Source organism: Melospiza melodia, chromosome 13 (assembly GCF_035770615.1).
Source record: "Melospiza melodia melodia isolate bMelMel2 chromosome 13, bMelMel2.pri, whole genome shotgun sequence".
In the NCBI taxonomy this organism is placed as follows: domain Eukaryota; kingdom Metazoa; phylum Chordata; class Aves; order Passeriformes; family Passerellidae; genus Melospiza; species Melospiza melodia.
The window spans coordinates 13,628,980-13,656,793 of NC_086206.1; the positions used below are offsets into that span (position 1 = coordinate 13,628,980).

A 27,814-nucleotide genomic window follows, 5' to 3' on the forward strand; every position below is an offset into this window, starting at 1 on the left:
AACAGGCGCTGGCCCCGGCTCTCCCCGCCCCGCGGAGCCGCGGCGGAGCCACGCGAGGAGGGTGAGTGCGGCCGGCGCTGCCGCTCCCTTCTTTCACCTTTCTCCGCTGCCGGCTGAGAGCGTTCCCCGCGCCGCCACCGCGGGAGCAGTCGCGGCCCCGAGGGGCTCCGGCAGGGGCGGCGCGGGGCCCCTCGCTCGGGAAGGAGCCCGTGGGGCGGGGAGCAGCCCCCGGTGTCCTCAGGCTGGGTGAGCCCGGTCCCCGCTGCCCGGCGAGCCCCTCACCCCTGGCGGGGCCCCCACCGCGCCTTCCCAGGAAAGGACACGCCTGTGTTTGCGGGTGGGAAATGACACTCCGTGACGGTGCCCCTGGGCTCTCTCTTTCAGGTGGTACAGCAACGGGAATGACGGTGAACGCACCGCTGTGCTTCAGGGGAAAGAAGATCTTGGCTCCAATGGTGCGAGTGGGGACGCTCCCCATGCGGCTGCTTGCTCTGGACTACGGTGCCGATATCGTGTACTGTGAGGTATGGAGAAGGAGCTAATGAGGCGGTTTTATCTGACAACATTGTTATTAAGGAAAGTACAAATGGACGTTTTTTATTATATGACTTGTTCTTTTTACACATAGTTTTCAATTAAAAATGAGGAAAGAAGAATCTCTTTGTCTTGAGGCATTTCTCTGAGCCATTCTTAACTTATGGCAAATCCATATTTATAGACTGTTCAGTAACTTCACGTAATTTAGACAAAGCATCATAACAATTTCCTCAAGTTGTACTTTTATTTGCATTTGAGGGGGGTAGGGTGTTGGGTTTTTTGGGGTTTTGTTTTGCATTTTGTTTCAGTAGAGTCAGAACTTTGAAGCAACTTTGACGACTGACTTCATGTCTCATCTGGTTAGTTCTGCTGTGTCCCCATGTATTTCACTGATAACATTGCTCTCCTTGTTTCTTAAACACTTTTTTTTAAGGCTGCCTGAAACTGAGGTGTGGGATCCTCAGCACAAGAACTGTGTGGACCTGTTAGAGTAGATCCAGAGAGGCCACAGTGCTGATCAGAGTGCTGGAGCACCTCTCCTACAAACACAGGCTGAGAGAGTTGGGATTGTTCTCTCTGGGGAAGAGAACGCTCTGAGGAGACCTCGTTGAGCCCTTCCAGTGCTTAAAGGGAGCTTTTAAAAGGGAGAGAGAGGAACATTTTACAAGGACAGATAGTGATAGGACATGGGGTAATAGTTTTAAACTAAAGAGAGGACAGCTTTAGATTAGATATTAGTAAGAAGTTCTTTAACCAGAGGGTGCTGAGGTACTGGGAGAGGTTGCTCAGAGAAGTTGGTCTCTCTAGACAATTACTTAATAAAATGGGCAATTGTTTAGAGCTGACTGGCTGAAACAATTCAACTCACTGAGATTTTTTTATCCTTTCTACTCAGGAGCTGATTGACATAAAGATGCTGCAGTGTAAGAGGGTTGTAAATGGTAAGTATGGCATTTCTTTTGATAATACCTGTAAGAGGTCTCTTTTCTATTTAAGAGAAAGGGTAATTATTTCTCTGAAGCATTTTTCTAGTGATTATAGTGATGTATCAGTACTTACCATCTCACTGAATTGTGTCTAGGGGCTTACAGTAAGGTTTTGAAGTGCTGCCTTAGACCTGTCAGCTGCTCTAGTTTTAAACTTCCAGTTTGTTTGGACTGCAGTAGAGACAGTTTCCAATCACATGTCTTTTTAAATGTTAGCTGTTTGTGACATGATAATATACACACCTTTTAGTCTCAAGCAACACATACAAACATCACTGTTTATCATTCATTTATTAACTTGAAGTCCATGGGCTGGACTTGGAATAACATGATTGTCACTGCAAGTTCTTAAAAAGGTACCTTTGGGACCTGGCCCTGTCTGAGTGGCATAGAGACAGTTATTTGCAGTGTCCCTGGTGGGAAACAGAAGTTCACTACAAATCTCCTCTCCCCTCCTGCCCCTTCCCCAAAATAGTACTGTTCATTCTGGCTGAGTCATCATTGGGCTTTGATACTTTTCAAAGAACATCACATGCCTTTGATGGCATTTCATTTGTATACAAATGACATGGTCATGTGACTTTTTTTAATTTTTGCATTTGTAGCATTTGTACAGAATTTTTATCTGTTTCTCATTTCATACAGAAGTACTTGAAACAGTGGACTTTGTTGCACCTAATGACAGAGTTGTTTTCAGAACTTGTGAAAGGGAGAGAGAGCGTGTTGTCTTCCAAATGGTAAGAAACTAGAGACTCTTCTACCACGATAGTTAAATGAGGTGGCTTCACACCAAAGGTGCTGCAGAATTTCTGAGCTGTTGGTACAAATCAAGATTCTGCATTGTAAGTTCTCCTAAGAGGTGATTAAGATAACCTCTGTGCTCCTCAGCAGCTTGGTTTTGTAAGAGGTATCTTAGATATTTCTGAACTTATGGATGTGGATATAAATTGTGCTGATGTCTGATCACACATTGAAGTTTTTCACTGTCCTGTGAACAGTGTCACTGGAAAGACTGAAAAAGGCAGCATTGTTTAGTATAGATAAGAGAGGATTAATGATTGCATTGGCTTTGCACAAATGGGTTAAAAATTCTCTTTGCTGAAGAGAAAATGACAGTAATTTGCTCTTAGAGACCACTCTGTGTAGGACAAGAGATGATGGCCTTGGAGGGAGGGGGAAGCATGAGTGGACTGCATTAGATACTGAAAAGACCCTTTTCAGTGGTAATGTAGCCCTCAAATAAGTTGCTTGTAGAGTCTGTAGAATTGTTATTAGTGGAGCTTTTTAAGAACATTAAAATAGATATCTGTTGCTGAGGAGCTAAGAACATTTAATATTGCTGTAGGTGAAGAGGGCAGATAGACCTCTTTGGATGCTTTTTTGTATCACCTTTCATCATCCAGTGGCTGACTCCACTATGTGCTGTAGGTAAATGTTTGAAATATCCAGTGTGCCCCTGAGTGGGTCTCTGTCTGTACTGAATGTTCAGAACAAATATAGTTGTACACATGTGCAAGTAAGCACCTTGGTATTTTATTAATTTGATGATATTTTGTAATTATAAATCCTCTTCTTTTACCAACAGGGTTCAGCAGATGCTGAAAGAGCCCTGGCAGTAGCTAAACTTGTGTAAGTCATTTTCCCTCAACCCCTTCTCACCTTGGGTTTGTCTGGGATTTTTTGTGCAGAGGAATTATTGTAGAAGACAGGTTTTTTATGATAGCTCTTGATAGAACCAGGAAAAGTTCAGCTGCATGAATTCTGTGCTGGGATAGCTTCTTGCTAGTGCAAGTGTGTCCTTGATCTCTCCAGTATGAACCCTGGGTATCGCTGCAAGACCGGTACACCTGAAAATGTCCCTTACTGTTTGTGGTTTAAAGCCTGCAGTAATGTATTGTGCAGAAACCAAAAATGGCTCTTAAAAAGGTGGTTTTAAGCCTCCATTTAAATAGATGGAAGTTTCAATAGGGGTTACTATAGTGATGAATTTAGTGGTGGATATACTTTATATAGGATTAAGTATATAGAAGGTATTTAAGATGAGTATCTGCAGCTTCTGCACAGCACTGGTTATTGAAACCTGTGAAGAGTCTGATCTTCAGACCATCATTAAGATTTATATATTTAACTTAAATAAGTGAGAAGCTAAAAATTCAGAAGTTCAAATTTACCTTAAGTTCTCACTTAAGCCTTTATGATGGTGGAACAAATTATGTGGCAAGATGTCTGTTTCTTGATTCTTGTTCTAATATGCTAAAAAATATCTTGATTTTTCCTTCTCTTTCAGAGAGAGTGATGTGGCTGGTATTGATATCAACATGGGATGCCCAAAAGAATATTCTACTAAGGCAAGTGGATTTTGATTACTCTTAAATGAGCCTTTTCTGTCTTAGAGATATGGAGTGTGGAGTACACGGTCTGGTTTTCAAATACAAGCAGTAAAATTTTGATTAAGAGAAAAATTAAATTTAATTGTTTGTAGTAAACAGAACACTCTGGAAGGTGTCATGGCCCTACTACAGTAAAATAACATAGGCTGCTAGAAAATTCTTAAAGGCTAGATAAAATAAAGTGGTTAGGGTTTTTTAGTATTTTCTGAAGTCATTAATTTGTTGGGTGAGTGAAATAAGTTCCGCCTAGCCTTAATAAAATTTGAAATCCCAATTTGTCATCTGAGCAAATAGATGGCAAAAAGTAGTCACAGCTTAGTAATGCTGAATTCAGTTCTTAGTCAGTTTTAAATGAGAGTACAATGGGTCACTTAAAACCTGGTTTGTTTGTTTTGTAATAAAGTACATGCAGTTCTAAATTAGTCCTGTATCTGTGTCTAGAGCAGAGCAGTCAAACTGATTGTTAGGACTGTTAAGCTACTTGATGTAGAGATAAAGGATCAATAAATTGAACCATGGCACTCCATTTTGATGTCAAATGCTCCACAGAGCTGTAATTAAGAACAAAACACCAAATATCCATCTTGTACTAGGGTGAAATAGCAGGAGTACACTGCTGGTGAGTGGTTATTCTCCAATAATAGTTCTGGGTCAAAAAAATTTGTACAAAAAAGTTATTGGCCTCTGCATCTATGTACGCAGATGAAACAGTGGGAAGAGCAGCTAAAATATTAAATTGTTCATAATTATGTTATGGATGAAAAATGGGAAAGTGGATGATTATGCTTGCTAAAAATAGCTTCCTGAAATCCTGTCTGCTCCCTAAAGTGATGAGAGCAAGGTGATCCCTGAATTATTGCTTAATTATTCTGATACAGGTCTAAGAAATGTAGCACCACGGTGTTCAGTAATGCTTCTGTATTTTAAATTTTGCCATTTTTTCCTTAATATGATATCGTGCTTTTGTTGTGGTCTGCTTTTTTTCTATTTGCTATTTAGGCAAAACAATTGAGTTGAAAAATGTGTTTGCCTAGTGGGTAACAGCTTCTCTCTGTTTTCCTAGGGAGGTATGGGAGCAGCACTGCTGTCTGATCCTGACAAAATAGAGTCTGTAAGTATCACCTGGTAGGGCTGGAGGTGCCTTGGGAAGAATTGTGCACTGTGCTCTACTGGCAGCAGGAATGAGTTAATAAACAACAAATTTGTGATTGCTTGAGTGGAATACTCAGTTTAGGACACTGGAGTTAAGGTGATAGATAAATATTCTTGATTTAGTTCTCCTTGTCATTATGTGGACTATGAAACTGTACTTTTGGGCTTTTTTCAGTTTGAAAACTTTCAGTGTAGTGCAGTATTTGTGAGTTTTACATGTCTATGCATGTTTTTTGAAATCAGAGTTCACTGGTCACACCATATTAAAAGCAGGGTTGAAACTCCAGCAGCAGTTAATTGCTCTCTAAAAATCCAGTTCAAATCAACAAAGAAATGGCAGTAAAAATGTCTTAGACTATAAGTAGTCTTATGTACCTACTGGATAAAATTGTATATTCAGTACAGACTGTATATGTCTGTCTATGTAAGATTCTTTATAGTAAACAGTGGGTATAGTAAACAGTGTTACATTATTCAAATTTATTTTCAAGAGAGAAAGGAGGAGAGTTTTAGTGATTCCACTGTTGTGATCAGATTTTTGTCTTCCTTTTTTTTTTTCAGATATTGACCACCCTTGTTAAAGGAATTTGTAAACCAATAACCTGCAAAATCCGCATTTTGCCCTCAGTAAGAGCATAAATTGTTCTGAATTGTTCAGCTGTTACTGCTCTGATTTGCTATCAGTTAGAATATATGTTGTTCTAGTATGTTTCACTGTACACTGTTACTGTGAAATAGCACTTGGAACTTACAATTTCTGTTTAGGATGCTGTCCCAGCCTAAATCTGACCTGCAGGTGCACAGAGACTGTGACTGTGGCCTTGTCACTTTCTGTGATAGGCAAGAGCACAGAGGCTTTTATCCTCTAAATTTCTCAACTGAGTCATTTTTATGTCATAGAGGTTCCAGAGGGTGTAGGACAGCACTCTCAAGCAGCCACTAGATGCTGTTAGTTCCTGTTTTTCACATGGGGTGACCAATAGATAATTGTTTTCTGTTCTTTTAGACTAATTTTTCTTCCATACTGTTTTCTTGTTCTTGTAATTAGAACAGCCAATGAAGTTATGGGGTCTGTCTTTTTCAGGATCTTTTTCCAGAATTTTTTTACAGCTGACGTAGCTTCCTTACTGCTTTTTTTTTTTTTTTTTTTTTTTTTAAGATGAATTCTCTACATATTTTTAAACCTCCAAAAGATTGTACCTTTTGGAGTACCTTCTCTTTTAAAGACTGATTATTTAGCAATTGAGTATTTAATTACAATTTAGCAATTGGGTATTTAATTACTTCCCAGATACTATGACTGCATATGACCTAAACAGATATTTCAGTAGATGGATGAACTCTACCTGAGCCAGCTTTGTTCAGACGTCATTTATGTGTTGGGATAAACAATTGAAGCTTGTGTGAAAAGAATCAGTAACCCAGTCTCAGATCATTTTGGTTCTGAAGTAATAAATTAAAGAACTGGCACCTTTATCCCAGAGCCTCCTCCTTTTTGTTTCAAGCTGGTTTTGGATAATGTCATCCCTCAGAACAACAGGTGAGCTTCTGTCTCTGCATCCCTGCCAGCTGGGACATGTTGCAGTTTTCAGACTGAATCTGATATCTTTGGGATGAGCCACAGATATTCCTTCAGCTTTTGAAAGGAAAATTTGCCTTTTTTTTCATTCTCCCTTTCCCTAAAGATGCATAAGACAGGCTAGTGCAGCAGTGTGAAAATTTTATTTCTGCTTTTTAAGAGGATTTTCCCTCTTTGAAGATATACTGGGCATGTAAGAATATCCTTAGAATATTTTAGATGCTGGTTAACATTTTTAAGACACATCTGAGAGGAATATTTATAGTTGTGTGATTGCATGTTAGGTTGATTTCAGAAGGCATCCTCTGACTGAAAAGCATTTTAATTACAATTTACAGAGTAGTCATTAGAGAGGACTTGCTAATCAAATGTTCCAGTCATTTTCAATTGACAGTCTGAAAACCTTTGGAAAATATTTTCCTGCTACAGAGTATTGTGTTACCTGGTTTGAGAAAGTTTATAATCTGTAGGTTTAAGGAAGCATTGAAAATGCATTCTTTTTTTCTGCCATAGCATGTAGGTTTTTAATTGAAGTATGTATTAAATGTTTGTACATGTTATGTTATTGATGAAAGGCAGGAATCACATCACTCTTGATAAAAGAAGACTTCCAGCATTTGTTTGTACAATGTCACATGGTAGTTATTCATGATAGTTATTCCTTTTGCTTTGAATTAAAATCATGTCCAACTGTCTTATCCCTCAGGTGGAGGATACTGTCAATCTGGTGAAAAGGATAGAGAAAACTGGCATTGCTGCCATTGCAGTCCATGGAAGGTAAATTGATTTTAGGCAAGAAAGATTTTTTTTAGTTTGTTGATGACTGTACCACAGTATGATATGACTGATATGAGTATCCTCGATACACTAAATGTAATATGTGGTTCTGATTTCAACTGTTAACTGAATTGGTGTTCTAGGAAATCAAGTCAGTAATTAGGGAATTTAACTCCTTCCTGCTCTTTTCCTAAATATTTTTTCTCAAGACCAAATAAAACTAAAATTATCTTGCATACTTTGTATCTAAAAAATGAAATATATAAAACAAATAAGTTGAAACAAATATATCCCAATAATCCTTGTGTCATGTCTGCTGTGGTTTAGAGATCTATAAATTCCACAGGAAATCTTTGGTCTTGTCTTATGTTTTTTTTCTGTTGGAAAGGAAGAAGGAGGAGAGGCCTCAGCACCCTGTCCATTGTGATGTGATCAAGGCCATATCTGAAGCTGTCTCCATTCCAGTGATAGCAAAGTAAGTTGGACTAATTAGCTCATTCTGGTCAGATGCCTGTACTTAAGTTTTACAAGTGCAGGAAAAGGAGGCATGATTAATTATATTAGTGTTGTTAATTTTTAGTGGAGGATCTCATGACTTCATTAAGGAATATGCAGACATTGAGACCTTCCAGAAAGCAACAGCTGCCTCATCAGTCATGATTGCTCGTGCTGCCATGTGGAACCCCTCTGTCTTCAGAAAAGAGGGGTTTTGCCCCTTGAAGGATGTCATGCAAGATTACATCAAATATGTATGTTTTTATGAGGATCTTACATGTAATTAACATTGTTTAGAATTGTCCTACTGCAGTATCTTGACTCCTCTTAATTTCAAAGACTTGGTTCTGGGGATATTTTAACATAGTGCATGTTACACGATCCTTGCAAATCAATCCCTGCTTCCTCTGTTTGATTTTGTTTAGAAATCTGTATGCAGAAAACATGTTTTTTAGCCCTTGTTTCTTGGGAACATTTATGAGGTTTACCAGGCTATCTAAAAATGTAAAGAAATCTAAAAATGTGTAGTCCAACCTTTTTGAAGTCGCAGTTGTACAAACTGAGCAGATTATTATATACAGTATACAATATTGAATTTACAACATTGAACAGAAAGATGAAAGAGTACTAAATAATCAGTTGCTCCTAGATTCACTTTTAGAAATTAATTACTTTTCACAAACACAGTCAAGAAGTATTTGCAGTAGGAAAGCAAAGGGAATGATTTGCCAATAAAGTAATTGGCAAATTACTATGTTGTAGTACTGTAGTTCCATTAGCCAAGTCATCTAATGTATAAAATTTTATCCATTATTCAAAAGACAAAATTTTAATGATGTCATAGGGAATTAGTCAGAAATCTGAACTTTAATCATGTCATCAAATCAAATTCTTTTTTTAATTTGAGCTTGCTATTAACGAGTTACTTACTAAAATATCAGTGCATTGCTAGTCAATGATGTAAACAGGTCAACACTTTCTTCAGAAGTATATGAGTCAGTTGAACTTTAGTTGGTAAAGTCATGCCAAAATAATCAGATTATAGTCACATTCATGGGTTTTGTTGAATCTGTTACTGAGGAAACTGCACTGTGGTTTGCCTTTCAAAAATGATTGGGGAAGTCATCAAGACACCATGTGCAGTGCAGAAGATAAATTTGTTTGGTGTGGTTTTGAATTCTCTGTTTCTTTCCATCAGGCAGTGAGGTATGACAATCACTACACCAACACTAAATATTGCTTGTGTCAGATGTTAAGAGAACAGTTGGAAACTACTCAGGGTAAGAAGCTGCATGCTGCACAGTCCACACAGGAGATCTGGTAAGCATGGACTTCAGAAAAGAGTTGTACTCTGTCAAACTTGCACACCACTTCTCTGTCCAGCACTGCCTGGCATTTCACACTGTCAGGAGAAGTTACAAAAACCCCAAAAATAACCCCCAAAAATCCTGATGGGAGATGTGAAATATCAGAGTAAACTTTTTCAGGTTTCCTCCATGCTCAGATGTTAAATCTTTAGCCCTAAAACTCTCTATATTCAGCACACTCATTTGAGTGGTGCTTCACTGAGTGACAAGCATTTATCCAGTATTTGCATGAAGTGATTAAGAAAAATTTCAGCTTGTCTGAAACTTTGTGGAACTTGTCTTCTTCCAAGGATTTGATTTAGCTTTCCCACTTGCATGTGAGGTTTGTAATGTTACTGGAATATTTATAACATATATTTTTTTTTAAATGAACACTTAGAAACACAGAAACATGCATCAGGGTTGCCTGGTACTTAATTGTAATTTTTTGTGCTGCTTTTCGTTTCTGGAACACCTTAATGAATAATGGCAGTCTTTCTGAGGACATATAGTAGCTTTAAAGAATCTTATCATCCTGCATATCTGAAACAGACTGGATGAAATTTCTCAGTGGGAGAGACAGAAATGAAAGAACAAAAATTTTGAGAGAAACCATAAAATAGGCAGATGAATAAAGAATTAGCACTGAATTAGGAGAATTCAGGTTTGGACACATTTCAAATGGAACAAAAAGCTCTGAGCTTGCATGTGTAATATCCATGTTGTGTGTTATAATTATCTTTCTGATAGAAGGGAGGGGAGAAGTCTCCTTGTTTTCTATAAAATGAGCAGTCTGAAACTGTTTGATATCTAATGTGTATGAAAATGGATAGAAATCTTGAAAACTTGAAATATTTTGAAAAATAATATATTGGTTTCTAGCAAACCCTAATCAGCATTTGGTTCCTGTTCAAGAGAAATGGAAATGCCTGCAATCCTTTTGCCATTTTATTGCCTTTTACCAATTTTGGCTTTCTAGAAATAATTCTGTCCATGATTATTACATTACAGTACAATGAAGGGAATTTGTATTGCATATATGAAGGGAGCTAGACTTCATTATTCTTAAAGGAGCAATGGAATCTATGAATAACATTTAAACTTTGCAAGTTACTTTTCACTTTGGCAACTTAAAGAATTTAACTTGTTTTAGTATGCTAACAGACTATTTTGATTATACATTTTGAGTTTAGGAAAAAAGATAAAGTATAGATTAGAACTCAAATCTTTTTCAGCTTCAGTAAAGTCTTAGCCCAGAGGGTGGTGGTGTTTTCTGCTGAATGAATACCATTGCAGAGCATGTAAAATAAATACTGTAAATAACAGTTTTACACAGGTAATTAGAGGTGTCATAGTTCATACACATAAACACTGGATAGAGATCTAGTGTAAAACTATGGGGTTTATGTGCTATGCCTAACAATTCTTTAGGGGCTTCCAAAATCAAACTCTCTGGTTTTGTAAATGTGATGCAATACCAGCTTCAAAATGGGCTAAAACAATGTGTTTGCAGGAGAGGGGGACAGAGAGAGCCATTTGGAAATTTATGAAACTGTTTTCTGCCAGCAAACTTGGTCTTTTAACCCCTGTTCTGAACAACCTGTTTCATGTCCAGATAACTGAGGAACATTCAGTTTTTAAAATGCACCACTTTATCTTCAGACAATTATAGTGCATAATTCTGCTGTCTCCTGGTGGTGAGGATGGGTTACAGCCATTTGAGCTTTAACCTCAGTGCTGAATGCAAGAGAACAGCCTGCTGCTCTTCCCACAAAACATTTTCATAGCAGTATGTAATAAATTGCCTTCCCTTAGAAGCACATAAGTCAGTATTTTTTAGCTTCATTGCTTTTTTGCTTGGAGCATTGGAGATGGCTTTGTGGGCAAAATCCATTTTGTCATTGAGCAGTCCTGTATCAACCAGCATCTTCATAGCCAAAAGTAAAAGTCTCTTTTATGCTGCAGGTTTTATTGCCATTATCATCTGTAGAAAATCAATAGTCTCAGTTTTTCAAAGTAGATCCAACCTGCCATGAGTTTGAAATTTAAAAGGGTTTGAGGCTTTTGCCTTTGACTAAAATCCTTGTTGCTGCTTCTCATTATTTGGGCTTGTGAATAATACTCTGAAGTCAGAAAATCTGAGACTTTGAGGGGTTTGGATGCTGTAGTGTTTATTGCTTATAGTATTTTTAATCACTATAATTAGAAGAAGATTCTTTTTCTTCCTTTTTGCTCATATTGCCCTTGTGGAGTTGATGCACCAGGAGTCACACTGAGATGTTTGTTTGCTGATTTATCCAGCTGCAAGTTATTAATGAACTAATAGCTTGAACATTGCAGGACCTGTATTTCTGACTGATTCTCCCTGCCCTTCCAGGCTACAAATTGCATATGTAGTGCTGGAAATTAGAACATCCTTTTCCTACTTGTAGTTCAATGTAATGTCACTGTGCAGAATTCAGCCACACTTCCACTTAACATGTACTGCAAACACAATTGATTTCTACATTTTCTTTCTCTGTCATAATGTGATTCAAAAATTTATAAACTGATCTCTAATATAAAGGAATTCTGTTTGAATAGTGAAGCCTTTGAAATGGGTGACTTCTATGAAGAAACCACAGCTATTTTTGAAGCAAAGAAAACATCTTTAGAAACCAAGGTGCAAGATGAAGATGACCAAACAGAAGATCCAGATGTAATAAAAATGGCTGTTAGATTTGACAAGTAAGTGTGCAAATCAATTTTTTCACTCTCTTGCATCTCTGAATAATAACTGTGAGGCTGACAGTGTCTTAACAGTTTTTTGAAAATGATGATTTGCAAAACAGCACTTACTGGGTGAATTCCTATGAAGCAGTAAGTGAACATCATTGCATAATCACCACTTTTCCTGTGCCATTTGGATGCTGTAGGATGTTCTCTAGTTCCAGGCTTCCCGAGACTGCTTAATTCTCTCACTTAACTTTTGAAAGTGCTGAGTGCTCTAAAAGAAAATTAAAAATAGAACATCTCCATGTAGAAAAGTGTATTACAAATATGTAGAGTTCAGTTATTTTTAGTGAAACTTGACTAAAACATAATTTTTCTATAAAAAGTCCTGAACAAATTTCTTAATACTCTTCTAAGCAAAGAACATGCTCATCTGAAGTCTTCCAAATGTGTTCCACTCATAAGCTGTTCCTTGAAAAATTAATTCATGGAGTTGAATTCTGTTTTATATAATTTTTAATTATAATCTCTGAAGCCTGTAGAATTGCTGTTACTTTCCATGTTAAACTCATATTTGCTGGTTTTGCTAATAGGCCTATCAAACAGCTCAAGTGTGATATGCAAAATCCTCCACAAATGCAGTCATAGTGCTTTAATATTTAGAGGATATATTACCTGACTCCTTGAGAACTGAATACAGATTTTTTAAAATGTTTTTTTTTTTCTGCCATATGTAAGGGTCTGTAATTCTTTGTTGATAACTGAATAAATTCCTACATTTTCTACCCTTTTTTTTCATTTGATTACTGCTTCGTAACAAAAACAGCTTCTCCTTTTTCTACTGGTGTTTAATTGGTGCTTATAATAAGCAGTAGCAAACTGTATCTCTCTTCTGTGTCACATAGCTAGAATCTCCTTTCTGCTAAGTATGTCTTCTCTAGCTGTATTACTACAGGGTGTAAATGTTCAGGAAAACTTTAGATTTTATTTTAGATGTTTTGTGACACCTATTACTTGAGTTCTCTAATGAAGAAGAAGCATCTTCTTCATAATTTGAGCTGTAAAATTACACTTCAAATAACTGGTAGAAGTAATACAAAAGACATCACTGTCTTTTTAAAATAGAACTTTGTGCACCATTGTTGACAACAAATTTTTCTGTCTAGGCGAGAATATCCACCACAGATCACTCCAAAAATGTATCTTCTGGAATGGTGTAGGAAAGAAAAGCATCCTCAGCCTGTTTATGAAACTGTGAGTCAATGAAAAACTCTTTCAAACCTCTCCCTCTGCCTTGTATATGAAATTAAGTATTTTAGGACTCAAGGTAGTGAGAAATTCTGCTTCAGCTTTCTGGTGTAGCTCTTTCAGAAAGCAGCTGCAGAAATGGTAATGCACACAGATATGGCAACAGCAGCTTATTTTATTAGAAAATAAAAAATCCAAAGTCAGGCCTTCAGTCTGCTTTTGATTAATTTGTGAAAGAAGTTGCTGTAACTTTCTGGTCATTATATAGAAACCCACGACTCACCTTTTACTACTTCTGTGAAGTAAAGAATTAAGTCTTGGAATGTTTTCTCTGTTGCACACTGTTACAGATAGGAGCTGTATGGGACAGGAGCACCTGTTTGGTTACATTGGCAACGTTATTTGATTACTTTTTAGTTTTGTAAAGCAAAAATATTTATAACTTGGACAATTTGTTAATTTTTTAATGTTGTATATGTATGGTGAAATTTGTGGTGTGAATTAGAGTAATGTTAAAGTTATGTTACTTGTTATCCATATCTTTATAAATATGAAGGAATGTTGATGATGTTGTTTCTTATTTAAATTACATGACTGATTTTTGACAACCCCTTTCCTTTTAATTCTTTTTTTTTCCACAGGTTCAAAGACCACTGGATAGATTATTCTGTTCAGTAGTGACAGTAGCTGAGCGAAAATACCGATCAAGTCTGTGGTAAGCCATCCTTAATGGGTTTTTCAGCTGGATTTTTGTTTCTGAAATGTTGCTTAAAAACTTTCATTAAAAGGATATTCTAGTTTATTCCATTTGCCTTTGATAAAGGTCAACTGAAAGTTACCTCCTAAAGCTACTTCTAGGAGGGAGAAAGGATTAAAAACTTCTGAGAATTGAATGTGACAAGAGGAAGTAAGCACTGGCATAATCAAGTAAACAGTTACAGATTTTAATTCACTTTGTGTTAGTCCACAACTTGTATTGGAAGGGGAGCAAATAGGTGACCCAGTTCCATTCTGTATGTGATGAGTGCAGAAAGAAGGCAAGGGAGGCAGAGGGGAATGTTGGAGCAGGTTATGTCTTCAGCCACTGCAGCAGATCCTTTCCAATAAGAAGTCAGGACTAAGTGTCTGTATTCAGTGAAGCAGAGTTCTTGGAGATCACAGTTAATTAGCAGCTCCATCCAGGTCTGCTCTAAAGTTTCTTGATGGTATTTTATACAATCATCTATTAATACCAGAGTTGATTTTGAGGCATTTGCACCTAAGGTGATCTTGATTTAACTGCAAAGCTAGAGCTCAGCATTGAACATTTTAAACAGGGCAAGCACACACAACTGCTTTGCAGCCTTCCTGTTCAGAGACTTTAGGAAGTTATGCTCAGCTGATATGAAATTTTGAGAAGAAAATGTTTTCAAATACTGACTTCCACAAATGTGTGATGGGCAGTCTTTCTCAGAAGTGACAGAATTTTTATTATTGCGGAACAGTTCCTGCTTTTGTCAGCATCAATGAACTTGTCCAGCTGACAGAAAATGTACTTACGCCTGAGCCTCTTTCAAGAAAAGTGATCCTTCATAACTCAGCTTTGTTTAGTGATCAGATGTGTAAAAGTTACCTTTCTGTGGGGCAAACACACATTGGCTGTGTACCTTTGACATGGAGAGTGTTCAAGAGACAAGCCCTGATAGAGACAGATTTTCTAGGAATATTGCATCAGGAGTGATGCATCAACACTTGACACTTAACAAGATTGAAATAATTTCTGGAAGTGACCTGGTTTGTTTTTCTGCTGTGAGATGACGACAAATGCTGTTTGTTTCATGATGTTGCATCAGAGACAGGAAATTGTCTCTTGGCAGTGTAGAGACCTCAGTTTCTACTTTCACGTGTGCTCTGTGTGCTTGCTCTTCAGGGACAAGTCCAAGAAACTGGCAGAACAGGCTGCAGCTATTGTCTGTCTGAGAGCACTGGGTGTCCCAGAGGGAAAGCTCTGTGAGGGAGAAAATCACCTGATTAACAAACGCAAGAGGGGGGACCAGGAGCCCCTGATTAACAGAGACCATGGAGAGGAGCTTGCTGAGCCTTCCCATAAAAAAGCCAATTTTATTGAAGACACTTCTGACATGAATGTGCCGAAGATGCCACGATAGCATGGAATTAATGGAAATTAGAGGTTTCATGCCTATGCAGCCACAAATGAGCTCCTGTTTGTATATCTTGCTGTTCACGTTTCGTTTGGATTCTCTCAGAGACAGATACATTTCCCAGTTGTGAAATATGCCACTGAGATGTTTACTGTTCACCACCCACTGTCCCTATGGTGCCTTTCAGATGATAATTAGGAACTTGATTTTAAACAACATGGAGAAGGTAATCCCAGTAATAAAACTTTTTTAAAATATCAGGTATTTTCAAAGCAACTTTGTCATTGGTTTCATTACTTGTTTTTTTATTCTTAATAAGTCTACAGTGTGCGGGTAAGAGATGTATTGATACATCATCCACAAACAGAGGAATCTAACTGTGTATTGGAACTGTGTAGTTAATCAGAAAAATCAATGTAGGAAAATAATTAGTAGCAAAGTAGGCATGGTTGTGTCAATTGAGTTTTATGCATGTTTTGCAAGCTTTGTTTATACCCTTCATGTATAAAGAAAAAGTTTTTTTGCAGAAAGAAGGACTTAAAAATTGTAAGACAAGCATTAAAATAACATTCTTCTGTGATAACTTCTACTATATTTTACCTTCAGAAATAGGCAGTACCATTAACTCTCCTTTTCTGGTCTTAGGTGTTAACAATTGTGTCTTTCCAGTGAGGAGCTGGAGCCAAGCCTGGTAGCACTGACTTTGTTGAATGAAGGTCCTTTTTGTCTTTTGAACTTGAAAGTCCTCGTAAATGTCTACAAGTAGATTACTTGCAGTAATGGCCATCCAAATATGGCCTTGTATGTTCTTGAAATGTGACCTTGTTTGTCTCAGCAATCAGCTGTTGGAGATACAGGGGTCTTGATCAAAGGCCCATGTTCTCTTCTTTGTTTTCATCATCACAACCTCTTATTAAAGTAAACTGTAAGTAAATGCTGTATGCCCGGAGAGGATACAGACCCTGTGTAATTCAGGACAGCTCAGCTGAGCTTGTCTCATTCAAATTAGAGTTCTGGATCCTCAAAAAGATGCCAAAAGAATTCAGAGAGATTTGTTGTTAACAGTCTATTGAAACAGTGGCTTAGTTTCACTCAACAGTGTGAGGGATTGTGAGATTATCAGCTCTGGTCAGAAAACAAAATGATGGGGATGTATCATGCCATGATCTCTAAAGTACTTTGGATAAAGAATTTACAAGATAGAATTCATTTGGCTGTAACTCATAAAGAATCTTTCTATTTAAAAATTTGCTTCTTTTCCTCAAGTGGTAGTGCCACATTAAACCATTATTTTAAAAAGGAAAAACAGTATCTCATCAGACAGTATTCAGGGTTGTGAAGTTAAAATGTTTGCTGTTTAGATTAATTGACAGTAAGTCTATACAGTTTAGGAAGAAGTTTTTCTTGTTCAATTTGTACATTACAATAAACCCACTTTAATATGTTTATATTTTATATCATTTTAGTGCTACAATTTTACTCTGAAGCACTAAAAAAATTTGTAGTATTAATCAGAAATTTCAGAAGTAGCCCTTTTCCTATTATAAGTTCTATCTGGAATATCTTACTTTTGTCAGAACTATTTGAAGCCACAATAATAAAGAAAAAGTCATTTTTAGGTCCTTCTACCAGTGTGATTTGCAGGGTCTAATGTAATAGAATCATGGAATGTTTGAGTGTGGAAAGGACCTCTGGAGATTGTGTGATCCAAACCCCATGCTCAAAGCAGGATTAATTAGGGCAGGTTTCTCAGGATTGTGTCTAACTGGGTTTTACACATCTTCAAGAGTTGAGACTCCACAACCTTTCTTGGCAACTCATTCCAGTGTTTGAGCATCCTCAAGGTAAGCAAAAGTGAGGTTTTTTCCCTTCTTCTACATGGAATATCCTGAATTTCAATTTGTGCCCATTGCCTCTTGTCCTGCCACACAGAAGGATCTGGCTTAGTCTTGTAATCATTGTCTGTCTAAAAGGAAAATTGAATCTTTGGGTAATACAGCTGATGTTGCCTAAGTACACGGTGGACTTGTATGGCAGCAATTACTGTGGATCAGTGGGAGTTCCAGTGGATTGGGATGAGTTAATAGATGAGTCAGCCATGAGAAGCATGTTATTCCTCTTTTGACCCAGAAAACCCAAAAAATTACTCAGGAGAAAGTGTGTCACTGCTGACTTGAACTTCTTACAGAAGTGAGATGGGATCATTAAATGTAGGAGCCAAGGTGTTCATAACAGTATTTGTACCTTGGGGGCTTTATTTCTGGTGCTTTGTCATGTGATGTGAATGTGCCTCCTCCTGCCTCCTGAGTGAGGTACAGCCTGTGCAGACTTTTCATATTGCTTCCTTCAGCCAGTGACTCCATTCATGCAGAGCACAGGTTTGTGCAGAGAGCTTGGTGTTCCAGTGCTGCTTGAGGAGGTGTAAATCCTGGATTCATTTGATCACTGAGCAGATTTCTACAGGATGCTGTCAAACATTCACATGTAACTGTAGTTGAAGACAGATACCTTAATACAGGTAGCATGAATACCAGCCTGGAGGGGCTTTACTACTCATCTTATGTTACAGAATATGTGCCTTGGTTTGGTTGGTGGAGAGAGGTGGATAAAGCTGGCTGCATAGTTTGCTAGGAGTGAAACAAATTCTGTGTTAACACTAGCCTGCAAAGTGTGTTTATTAAATCAAATGGGTGCTAAACCTTGGGGGGGGATGTTTCTGTTTTTAATGACCTCATGTTTTCAAATCCTTCCTGAAATTATTACACAGTTGCCAACGTTACACTTACTCCCCTTAGCTCTCTGCAGTGCTTGTACACACTAATGGGGTTGTCTGTGCTGTATCTATGGATAGGCCAAACAGAGCCTGTGAAAATGAGAGTGAGGAGTCACTCTGTTGGAATGAGCTTTTAATGCTAAATATAGAAGGGCTGTAATTCTGGCAAATGGCTAGAAAGTGTAACATTTGACACCTTTGATCAGTTTCAGGAAGAACCAAAGAAATGTTGCACTTGTATATATATCTATGTGCTTGCCAGAATGTTGTGATTTGATGACTTTATGTTACATACTTTCACTCCTTGTAACTGTTACAACCAATGTGTGTGACGACTTTGATCATTGAATTCATCCTAACCGGTTCTACAGATAGGATCACACATGATAAATGGAGTTATCCTTTCTCAGCATTGGTGGAAATGTAATTACTTCAGTGACCAGTGTTTTCCTCTTAGGAATCCTTACATTCACGTTGCTTTTAAAGAGCAACTGGTTACTGTCTGAGTTTCTGCCATGCTTCTCTTCCCTGCTGTACCTTCCAGAAACAGAAGGTGGCAGGTATTTTTATTGTTGGCACAAAAATACACTGTCTTCTGCAGTATTTACCAATCCAGCCATGGCACTTCAGCATTCTTGCATAGGGTGGCAATTGAGACCACAGCTGGGTTGCAGGATATTTAGCTTCACTTTTCAGAATTGTTTTTTTCATTTAATGCAGTGTGAATATAATACTTGGTCAATACTGATGAAAACTGTGCTCTATTTTGAGTATTTGCTTAGTGAAAATGTTTCAGTGTTAATCCTGTGGAACTCTGTGAAGCAACTGGAGGGGTTTTTGTCCCAGGGGTACCCTCAGCCAACAAAAGAGCATTTATATTTTTTCACTTGGTAATGATGCTGCAGAGAGTATTTGTAATGATATCTGCCAAAGTGTGGTCCATGGGTATGGGGAGAACCGTAACTTGTCCTCCCTGTATTCTGCTTACTAGCAATGTGAATGGGAATGCAGAGATATTTTTGCCAGCCTTTAGTGTGGATGCACTCAGTGAGGGTCTACCTCCAGGGCCTTGCAGGCTGGAATGCTTTTTGGAATGTCCCAGGCTCTGAGCCCAGCCCCGCCCTGGAATGTGAGGTTAAATGTTGGCGGTACAAATACAGAGTTTGAATATCAAAATCCTAGAGTTGCCCAGCACTGCAGTTTCAGAAACTGGCAAGTGAGCCACATGTCAGCTCAGCTGCTCTCCAGTTCAAAGCATAAGCATGCCTCGGGTTGCTGGGGAAGGAGGGGGAGGTGGGACGGGTTTTGTTTTGGTTTGGTTTTCCCTTACCCGTTATGACACGCACAAGAACGTGCTTTTCAAACACGTCAGCTGGCAAGACTGTGAGAGGTCCCACACAGGTGTTAGCTGGAAAAAGTCTTCATTCACAAAGGCATTTTACTGCCATTCTTTAGTCAAACCTAGGAACTCAACATAATGAGAGCTGTAGGCTTTTTAAACAGGAACTTGCTTATATTCAGGCTTTGAGTCAAGGAGGATGAGATGGCCTGCAAGGCTTAAGTTCCATCTGTGCCACTGTGCAGGAGCCGACGCTTGAGGCTTTGAGTCAGAGGTGCTGATGACAAAGCTGATGAAAAACATTAAAAGCTAAACATGGAAAGCAAGCCTTTGGTGAGGAGGGAGTGCATCATGTATTGTTAAAAAACACTTGTCTAGGTCAGTTAAGGAGAACTGCTGAGCTCCTGGGGGAGTCTGGTTCAGTCACCCATATTCCAAGGAGCTCCAGCCTCAGTGAGGTTTGTGAGAGGAGCCTTAAAATGCCTCACTTGTGTTCACTTAGCTCCCAAATGAAACTGTGTTGCAGGAGCTAATGTGAATCAGCTGTTAGACGTCTATCAGTTAAACAAATAAATACTTTTCCCTTGCCCTGGTGTGGTGGGAGAGTCTCTGTTTTCTGTTTTTAGAAAATTATTGTCCGCAAGAGGACTGTCATACAAATCTGATACTTTTTTCATTTTAACTTAATTTTCCTTGATAAACTCCATACGTTTGTTAATGCTTCAGTATGCCATTGTGTTCCTGTTCAACTGCCTTGAAAAATTATTGTTTGGTGGTTGCAACCAATGGTATCATCTATGTACAGTTGTGAACATGCATTTTTTGATTAGTATTCTGTTGCGTGGAGCTGGCAGAGCTGGATTTGAATACAGATCTTCAACCTACTTTTTAGCTGGTTTAAAGCAGTATAAACACATTCCCTTCTCTAGAACTTTTCTTGTTGATTGGCAAACTTCTCTAAGCAGTGTTAGGCTGCTGTGTGTGCCTGTGCACTTACCACTGCACAGGTGTTAGCATGAGTTGTCAGCAGCTGGTCATGTTAAACTTCTTAAACAGAAACTGATCAAGTGGTTTCCCTCATCGTGGTCAAAGAAAAGTGAGCGTTATAAAGATATTTATCTAAAATTACTACATTTATACCTTTTCTAATCTTAAGCATTGTCAAAGATTGTCTTTGTGAGTAAAAAAAAAAAAATCAGGCTGTGATTGAACCTCATTGGGAAGCTTCTCAGTGACTTACCTGGTTTGGTTCAGTGTATGCTTATTTACTTAAGAAATGGACCTCTGCCATTCTCTATAAGTTTTTCAGGCAGTAAAAGGGGCTTTTTGTTTTTTGGGGTGGTTTTTTTTTTTTTTTTTTTTTGGTTATTTATGGGGTAGTTTACTGTTTCATTAGCTTTTTGAATTGCTATAAAATTGAGAGCAAAGTTTCTGGCCATCTCTGTATCCATTCTAGCTACATTTCCATACTAAATCCCAGGCAACAAAAAGTTTAAAAGCTGAAGCCATTGTTTTATTTAGTGCTGAAATAGAGCCAAATCCTGGACACCAGACAGAACACAAGTAAACATGTGTGAGTAGAGACACCTACACGAGCCACAAAACCCATGAGATCTGAAGGGTGTTAAAAACAATATGAGGCAGTTTCACTTGAGCAGAAGTGTGCATTTATTTCCCCTGTATGGCATACAAAAGGGGTGTTTGTAAGGGTTTGGTATTTTTAGCAGTTAATTTAACATTGTGTATTCAGATCTGTGGGTGGAAGGGAATGGAAGGTGAGGTGTTCACAAGGGTATCAGAATGATAAGATTTCACAGAGGTGCAATATTGGGACTGCAGGATTCAGGCAGTAAATCACTGTACAGTTAGACCATGATGCCTACCTGTCGCATCAGTGGCATGGTAATTATGTCATGTTGCCCTGTGACATTCTCTTATTACAGCTAATAGCAGCTTTCATGTTTTGCAGTGCCTGAACATGGAAAAGAGTTGTAGTTCTTAGAAAGTTTATAGCCTGTAGGCTATAGAAATACTGCATTATGAATGCTGAATTAATAGGGATTTAATAAATTACCTTCTCTCCCATTAACTTTTATCAGCATGCCAAGTGTTGCAATGCAGACTGTAAAATCAGTGCTAGTTTGCCCACTGGTGTGGGTAACATGCATGACTGTGCAGCATGGCCTGAGAGTGCATATCCCATAATGGCAGCAGTGTTGGCTGAAGGGATAGAGAGAGAAAAGAAATAAGATTAGTCACTGCTGTCTTTCTGTGCAGTAGTACTGGTACAGCATTTACCCATAGATTAAATATTTACCCCTTTTTCTTGTGTTCATTTCTAGTATTTAAACTCACATTTGTAGTAAGATTCTCCATTCTTTGTTAGAGGCAAAGTGTGTAATGCAGTGTTTATTGAAAGTGATGCCTTATGCCACAGAAGCAAACACAGCTTTTGTGTTCTCCACAGGATGGAGGGAAGAGTTTCCATTTAACTTTGTAGAGAAACTGAAGACAAACAGATTTGATCCACCCACACTTTATTTTCCTCATACCTCTTCATAAAAAAAAATCAATTTAGATGAAGAGGAGGTTTTACAGAAAAAGTTGATATATTTTCATGAGAGGAAGAGCTAACCTCATCCTGTTAGAAAATATCTTGCATCTTCACCTATCACTGCCTGGCTGCTATTGTGTACTGTTTTCCTCTCAGCCCAGCTCTGAATTCATGGGATTACCTGGTCAGAGAGAACATTTCACCCACACAGCTCACTCCTCTCACTTCCCCTGTGCTTTGGAACCCTCCGTGTCACTGCACTGACAGTGCAGACTCACAGTGAGCAGCTAATTGTATTCCTTCTTGCATTAGGAATTTTTATTGGCTGTTCTAGGACTGTGACTGAAATTGATTTTCACTAAATACAGCTCAGCCCTTAAGGAAGCCATCTGCAACTCTTTAACAGATTTTGGAATATTGATAAAAACTGATCCTAGCATATTGATGGTACTCTTCACTCAGGTCTGTGTGGGTTGGGAAGAGATTTTTCAAATGGTAATTCAGGATAGCTTCTGCTCAGTTGTTTTCTTAGCCTTACTAAGCTAAAGTTAGCTTTTGTAAACACCTTTCTTTTCTTCCACTTCAGTATTTAGAGTAGGCATGTCAAGCTGACCAGTCTTTTTAGCTGAACATAAATAGTCACCTTGTTAATCCTGGAATTTCCATTGCAAAGCTTTCTTGCATCCCTGGGTGAATAAAATGAATTTGGGATGCAGCTGTTACACCTGAAAAGTATTGTGTAGGTTTTGACTTCCACTCAACAAGGTTTTTAGCTGAGGTGACAAAGTACATCAGTTGTTTTCCAGTCTTTGGTGTGCAAAGATTGTTTCTGTAGTAGAGATCATTAAAGAGCTTCTTCCTTGAGGTTTGTAGGGCACGGTTGGCAGCATCCAGTGTTGGTTTTCCTTACATTGCTCACTCACACTGCAGCTGGGATCCTCAAGAACATGTGTGTACAAAACATCCTGTTGACAAGCTCAGCGCAAACATCAGTGGCAGGAAAAGAAAAGGGCAATTAAAATACTTCTTAGTCTTTTCAAGTACAGTATGTCCAGCTCAGGACTCAGGTCAGTGATAAGGGTGTCTGTGGAGTTCGTACAGTTGCTGTCTGTAATGTAGCTCATCTCCTAAAAGAATGTAATGGTTTTCATTCTTTGGCACTTCTATGCAAATTAGCTGAGAAATTAGTGCCATCAGAAGATACAGACCAACAGATGCCATTTTCTGTTATGCTTCCTTGTGATTGAAGAGATGGAACTGGAAAATGTCTGGAAATTCTATCCGCTGTACTTCACATTTATTGCCTGCTCAATATTGTGCAGACGAGTTCGTGAGCTTTGTATAGGTATTAAATGTATTCTGTTCATTTCTATGGATTAATCAATTGGTGAACAATGTACAGTATTGAGCTCTGTCAACAACTTGTATCCATATAACAGAAATACACCCCCAGTGCATGGTGAACTGCTGCAGTTAACACAAAACTTGCATCAAGAGGATCTTCCTTGATAAGTGAGGAAGTGGCATGATCTGTCATTAGCTTCCTTCTAACGAGAAACAGGTATCTGCAACCACATCTTTAGACTCCCACGCCACTGTGGATATCAAGATGTTAAACTTGGTTTATTTTAAAGGTCATCGTGTGAGATCTCATGCACAATTTCTAAGCCATAAACAAAACATAGCTCCATAAAAGGAAAATACAGATTATCAAAAGTGAGTGAAACTTAACACAGTGTCTAAAAATAGACTCCTACATTACTTTTCTGACTCAAAAACATTGGCAATTTTGCACAGAGTTTGGGTTTTTTTGGTTCATATGAGAAAAAGTTCAGGTCTGTGTGGAATATACTTTTATCCTCTGTATGATAGCAAAATCCACAACAGGCCAAGTGTTAAGAGTAGATGGAGTGTCTGCTGTGAAGAATTTACCATCTAGGAGAGAAATCTGAACAATAGAGCAGACAGGATATAACTACAAAGGGTGAAAGGTAGGGAGGAGCACAAAGCTGACTGACCCATTTTTCACAAGAGTAAAGGAGAAGCTGGACTACATATTTTTGCACTTTTTGTGCTCTGTGACAAGGATGGATGTGGTGAAGCAGGAGGAAGCTGAGGGACTCAGAATGGACTCATGGTATCGTCAAGACAAAGGAGAAAGAAAACCATTATACAAAGCAGCTTAAAGAATGTGTTGTGGATGAACTGGTGAGCAGAAAGTTAAAATAGTCAGAACTGGGAACTGGAATGTGTGAGCTGGGGTCACATGAAGCAATATTAATGTCAGGAGAAAATTATTTGCCATTTCCATGAATGCTTTATTGGTAATTTAGGTATGACTTCAAGATCCTGAATGATGTCCTGAATTCAGATCTACCTACTATGTACATGAGGACTATTGATGTACTTTCTTATATATGATTGTTGACAGGAGATTGTTTAGCATGGAAATCAGCATTTTTTCAACTTTCACTAGTTGAGCGTAAAGCTTTAGACTGAGTTACTTATAAAGGATGAAATGCTGGTTGAATTGGATGGATTACAGTAACATACTTTGGATCTAAGTTCTCACAATCTTAAAAGCTATTTAGCCAAGGAATTTTGCTCCAAGCTCTTTTCTGTCTGAAATTTTTTAATTGTGTGCTTTAGAAGAAGGAACTGATATGCAGTAATTCATGGAGACTGCATGAGATTTTTCATTAAATGTGTTGTATTTAACTGAGATGGGAGGTGAACTGAAGAATGCCAAAAAGGGGTACTCAATTAAGGAAGTTGGTACCTGTCCCTGAATCTTCTAAATGTATTGGAAGGACCCTGTTTGAACTATGTTGCCAGTATATTCTTGGACTAATTATTCTTGAAACAACTATCATTTCTCAGAGATACTCAAAGCTACTCAATAAACTCTTGTAGTGTTGAATTCAAACCTCTTAAATTCCTTCTTTATTGAAAGAGTGGAGCTACAACTAAGACAAGGGACTATGAAGGCTGACTTGACATCTCTTCTGAACTCTTTAACTGACCTTTTCCCACTCAGCAGTAATTTCATGCCTTTACAGCTCCAGATCCTCTGTTAGAATAGGTACACTCTGTCAGCAAGGCTCACGTAATAGGCTGTGGTTTGAACCAAGGTATCAAGTCCTTGACTTCTGCTTCTTACTGCAGCCTCTTTTGCTTCTTACCTCCTCCCTTTTGCCAACAAATACACTTGCTTGTGGTTGCTTTTATTTTTCAGCTGAATCAATTCCCTGATTTGATTCACTCTGGGACCAAACAAGTCTCAGTGGTGGCACAACAGCAAGGATGGCACCTCAGTGAGAAAGGATGCCTGGGAATGGAGTGTCTAAAGAGGGAAAATGGGGACTGTTGGCCTGTATTAGTCACCAGGAAAGCTAATGAGCCACAGCCTCATTAGCTTCAGGCCCAGAGAAATATCTCCCAGCAGTTTATGGGCAGTGTTCATATTAGTCAAATGAGACTTTTTACATCAAATTATCCCTACATGATGAGAGTCATGGCAAAAGAGCCCTTCTGAACAAGGATATTGGGAGACACTTTGCTTTGTAAGTTCTGTGATTTCTGGGAGCAGTTAAAACAAATGTTATTTCCATGTAATTGAAGTTGTATTGTTAAAATACCAGTTAAAATGACTGGCTACTGGCAGAAGAGCTAGACTGAAACAGATCTCTGAGCTGGCTAATAATACTTCTCAAGTATTTATTCAGTTTTGTAGAACATCATGCACCCCTGCAATGAAATCTGTGCTGCAAGAGTTCTGCTAACAACAGCTGCTCTACAGCCAGGCTGGCTGTGCTTTCATGAGCTGTGGCTCTAAAAATGTCTGCAGTGTCCATACACTGTCAGACACACTGGGGAGTTGTTGGGCAGTATCTCCATTATTGAATGGTTAAAGTAGTTGTAGTGCAGGTGGACTAGCCATTGATTTTGATGCATAGGACAGCAATGCAAGTTTGCAATGGAAATCTGCTTTTCTGAGCCTAGATTGTGATTTTAGGGAAGATTGTATCTTTTAAGCCCTAGATATTTTATTACTTCTTGCTAGCTCTCTATAGGGATCGTGGCAGCTGATAAACGATTCACTCAAGTGTAGGATCTAAAATATCTTGTTTTACCTCCTTTATCCTCCCACTATTCTTTCCTGGAAACAAACATTTTGAAATCATTATTGAATCCACAGCCTATTTGTAGATGTTTGCCTGAGGAATTAGTGCTGTGGAGGAGGTTTGGGTTAGTGTCCATGTAGGCTGAAATCTTCTGTCTCTGATTTGGATGCACTGTGGTCAAGTCAGTTTTGTGATTTGTGAAATTCTAGAAGGGTAGAGTGGAAATCTCCTCCTGCCCCTGCATCACACTCTCAGTTCTGCAAGTGCAGCTGTGTGTGCAGCTATCTGGCCAGCTTGACTGGGGAACTGATGCAGGGTTAAAAACAAGCCTGCAAAAGAAAGTGGGTTTGTTAGGTAGAATTTTTTGATAACAAAGGACCAGAAGAACCACTCAGGAATCTCCTTTATTGCCCTCTTTGAACCAGGTTATGTAGTTCTTGGGCTACCCAGGGCCCCACAGTTCACATTACCAGATGCTTTGGACAATGTCTCAGTCCTAAATGAAAGATGAAAACAGATACCTTTTCAACACAGAAGTGGCAGCTGGAAGTACTTAAAGGGTAGATATTGGCAACTACAAATGAGCTGAAATGGAAGCTAAGTGGATTCTTGTATGTCTAACAGACAAATAGCATTCTTGTACAAAGTGAGTTGTCTTTCCTGGCAGTAAGGCACTCAGACTTGTTTCTTGGCTGAGTAACAGATGCTGTCCCTCTTCTCTATGCTCTGTAAGATAGCAACATTTAGTATTTGGAGGGAAGTTACCTGCAAAAAAAAGGTTGTGCCAATTCAAAGTGTGGACAAGAGAACAAATATTTTTCATCTTGCAGCAGTTTTTGAGTTAACTGGTTTTAATTGTAAGATTATCTTTAAATAGTTTAGCCAGAGGCTAAACTTTGCAGATCATTAAATATAAATACTTTCTTTCCAAATGGCCATCAGTTCCTCTCTTTAAAGAAACTACTTACAGTTGCCTACTCCTATGATATTCCTAGTGAGATTTCACTTTTCCTCTAAATCGTAGTATTCATTCACTTTCTGTCAAGGTATTAGTAGGCATGGTAACCAACTGTCAGTGAGAACCTTGTCCCGTCCCAGGAATAACAGGAGCCAACAAAAAGGAACATTTTTCTTTCATTCCTTTCCTATGGTTCTCTGATAGTTTGCCACAAAAAGCAGATTATTTTGACAGAACCAGATTAGGGAGTGTCTCCATGTGTAGTCAGACTGCAGATCTGAGAGGCCTGGCAGCTTTGGTGGTGTGAAGGAGTTCATCCCTTGATACAGACCAGCTGCACAACTCTGACCATGTCCCCAGATTCAGTAATGCTCCATCTCAGATCAAGGCAGGGGAGATGGAAACTCTGTTCTGAGAGTCCCTTGTGATACAGAGGCCAAATAAATGTTCAGCTTATGGGTCTGTGTGATTTCTGAATGATAAACTTGAAGTTCTGGTTGCTCTAGACATGCAGATGAGTCTGATCCCTTGCTTTACTTGACTGTGAATGAAGCCAACGTTTGTTTGCAGAGAAATCCTCTGTACTGAACTGGTCCCAAAGAGCATAAGGGATAGAAAAAGCAAGGAGAAGGGAAATATCCAGGGGAGAGAACTGAACAAAAGCTGTCTCAGGATCCACAGTAACCTTTTTTCACTACTCTTT

The 27,814-nt window shown here is 38.5% G+C and overlaps 1 protein-coding gene across 1 annotated transcript; it reads left to right on the forward strand.

Annotated features, from left to right (window-relative positions):
* Nucleotides 1–57: 57 nt before the first annotated feature.
* On the forward strand, nucleotides 58–15,639 carry DUS2 (dihydrouridine synthase 2). Its single transcript, XM_063167804.1, has 16 exons — nucleotides 58–61; nucleotides 385–524; nucleotides 1,433–1,478; nucleotides 2,169–2,260; nucleotides 3,109–3,152; nucleotides 3,811–3,871; nucleotides 4,977–5,024; nucleotides 5,627–5,692; nucleotides 7,351–7,421; nucleotides 7,810–7,896; nucleotides 8,002–8,170; nucleotides 9,115–9,236; nucleotides 11,846–11,989; nucleotides 13,141–13,228; nucleotides 13,864–13,937; nucleotides 15,132–15,639. Exons 2-16 carry the CDS (start codon nucleotides 402–404, stop codon nucleotides 15,367–15,369), a joined length of 1,473 nt encoding a protein of 490 aa, XP_063023874.1. The 5' UTR covers nucleotides 58–61; nucleotides 385–401; the 3' UTR covers nucleotides 15,370–15,639.
* Nucleotides 15,640–27,814: the final 12,175 nt, after the last annotated feature.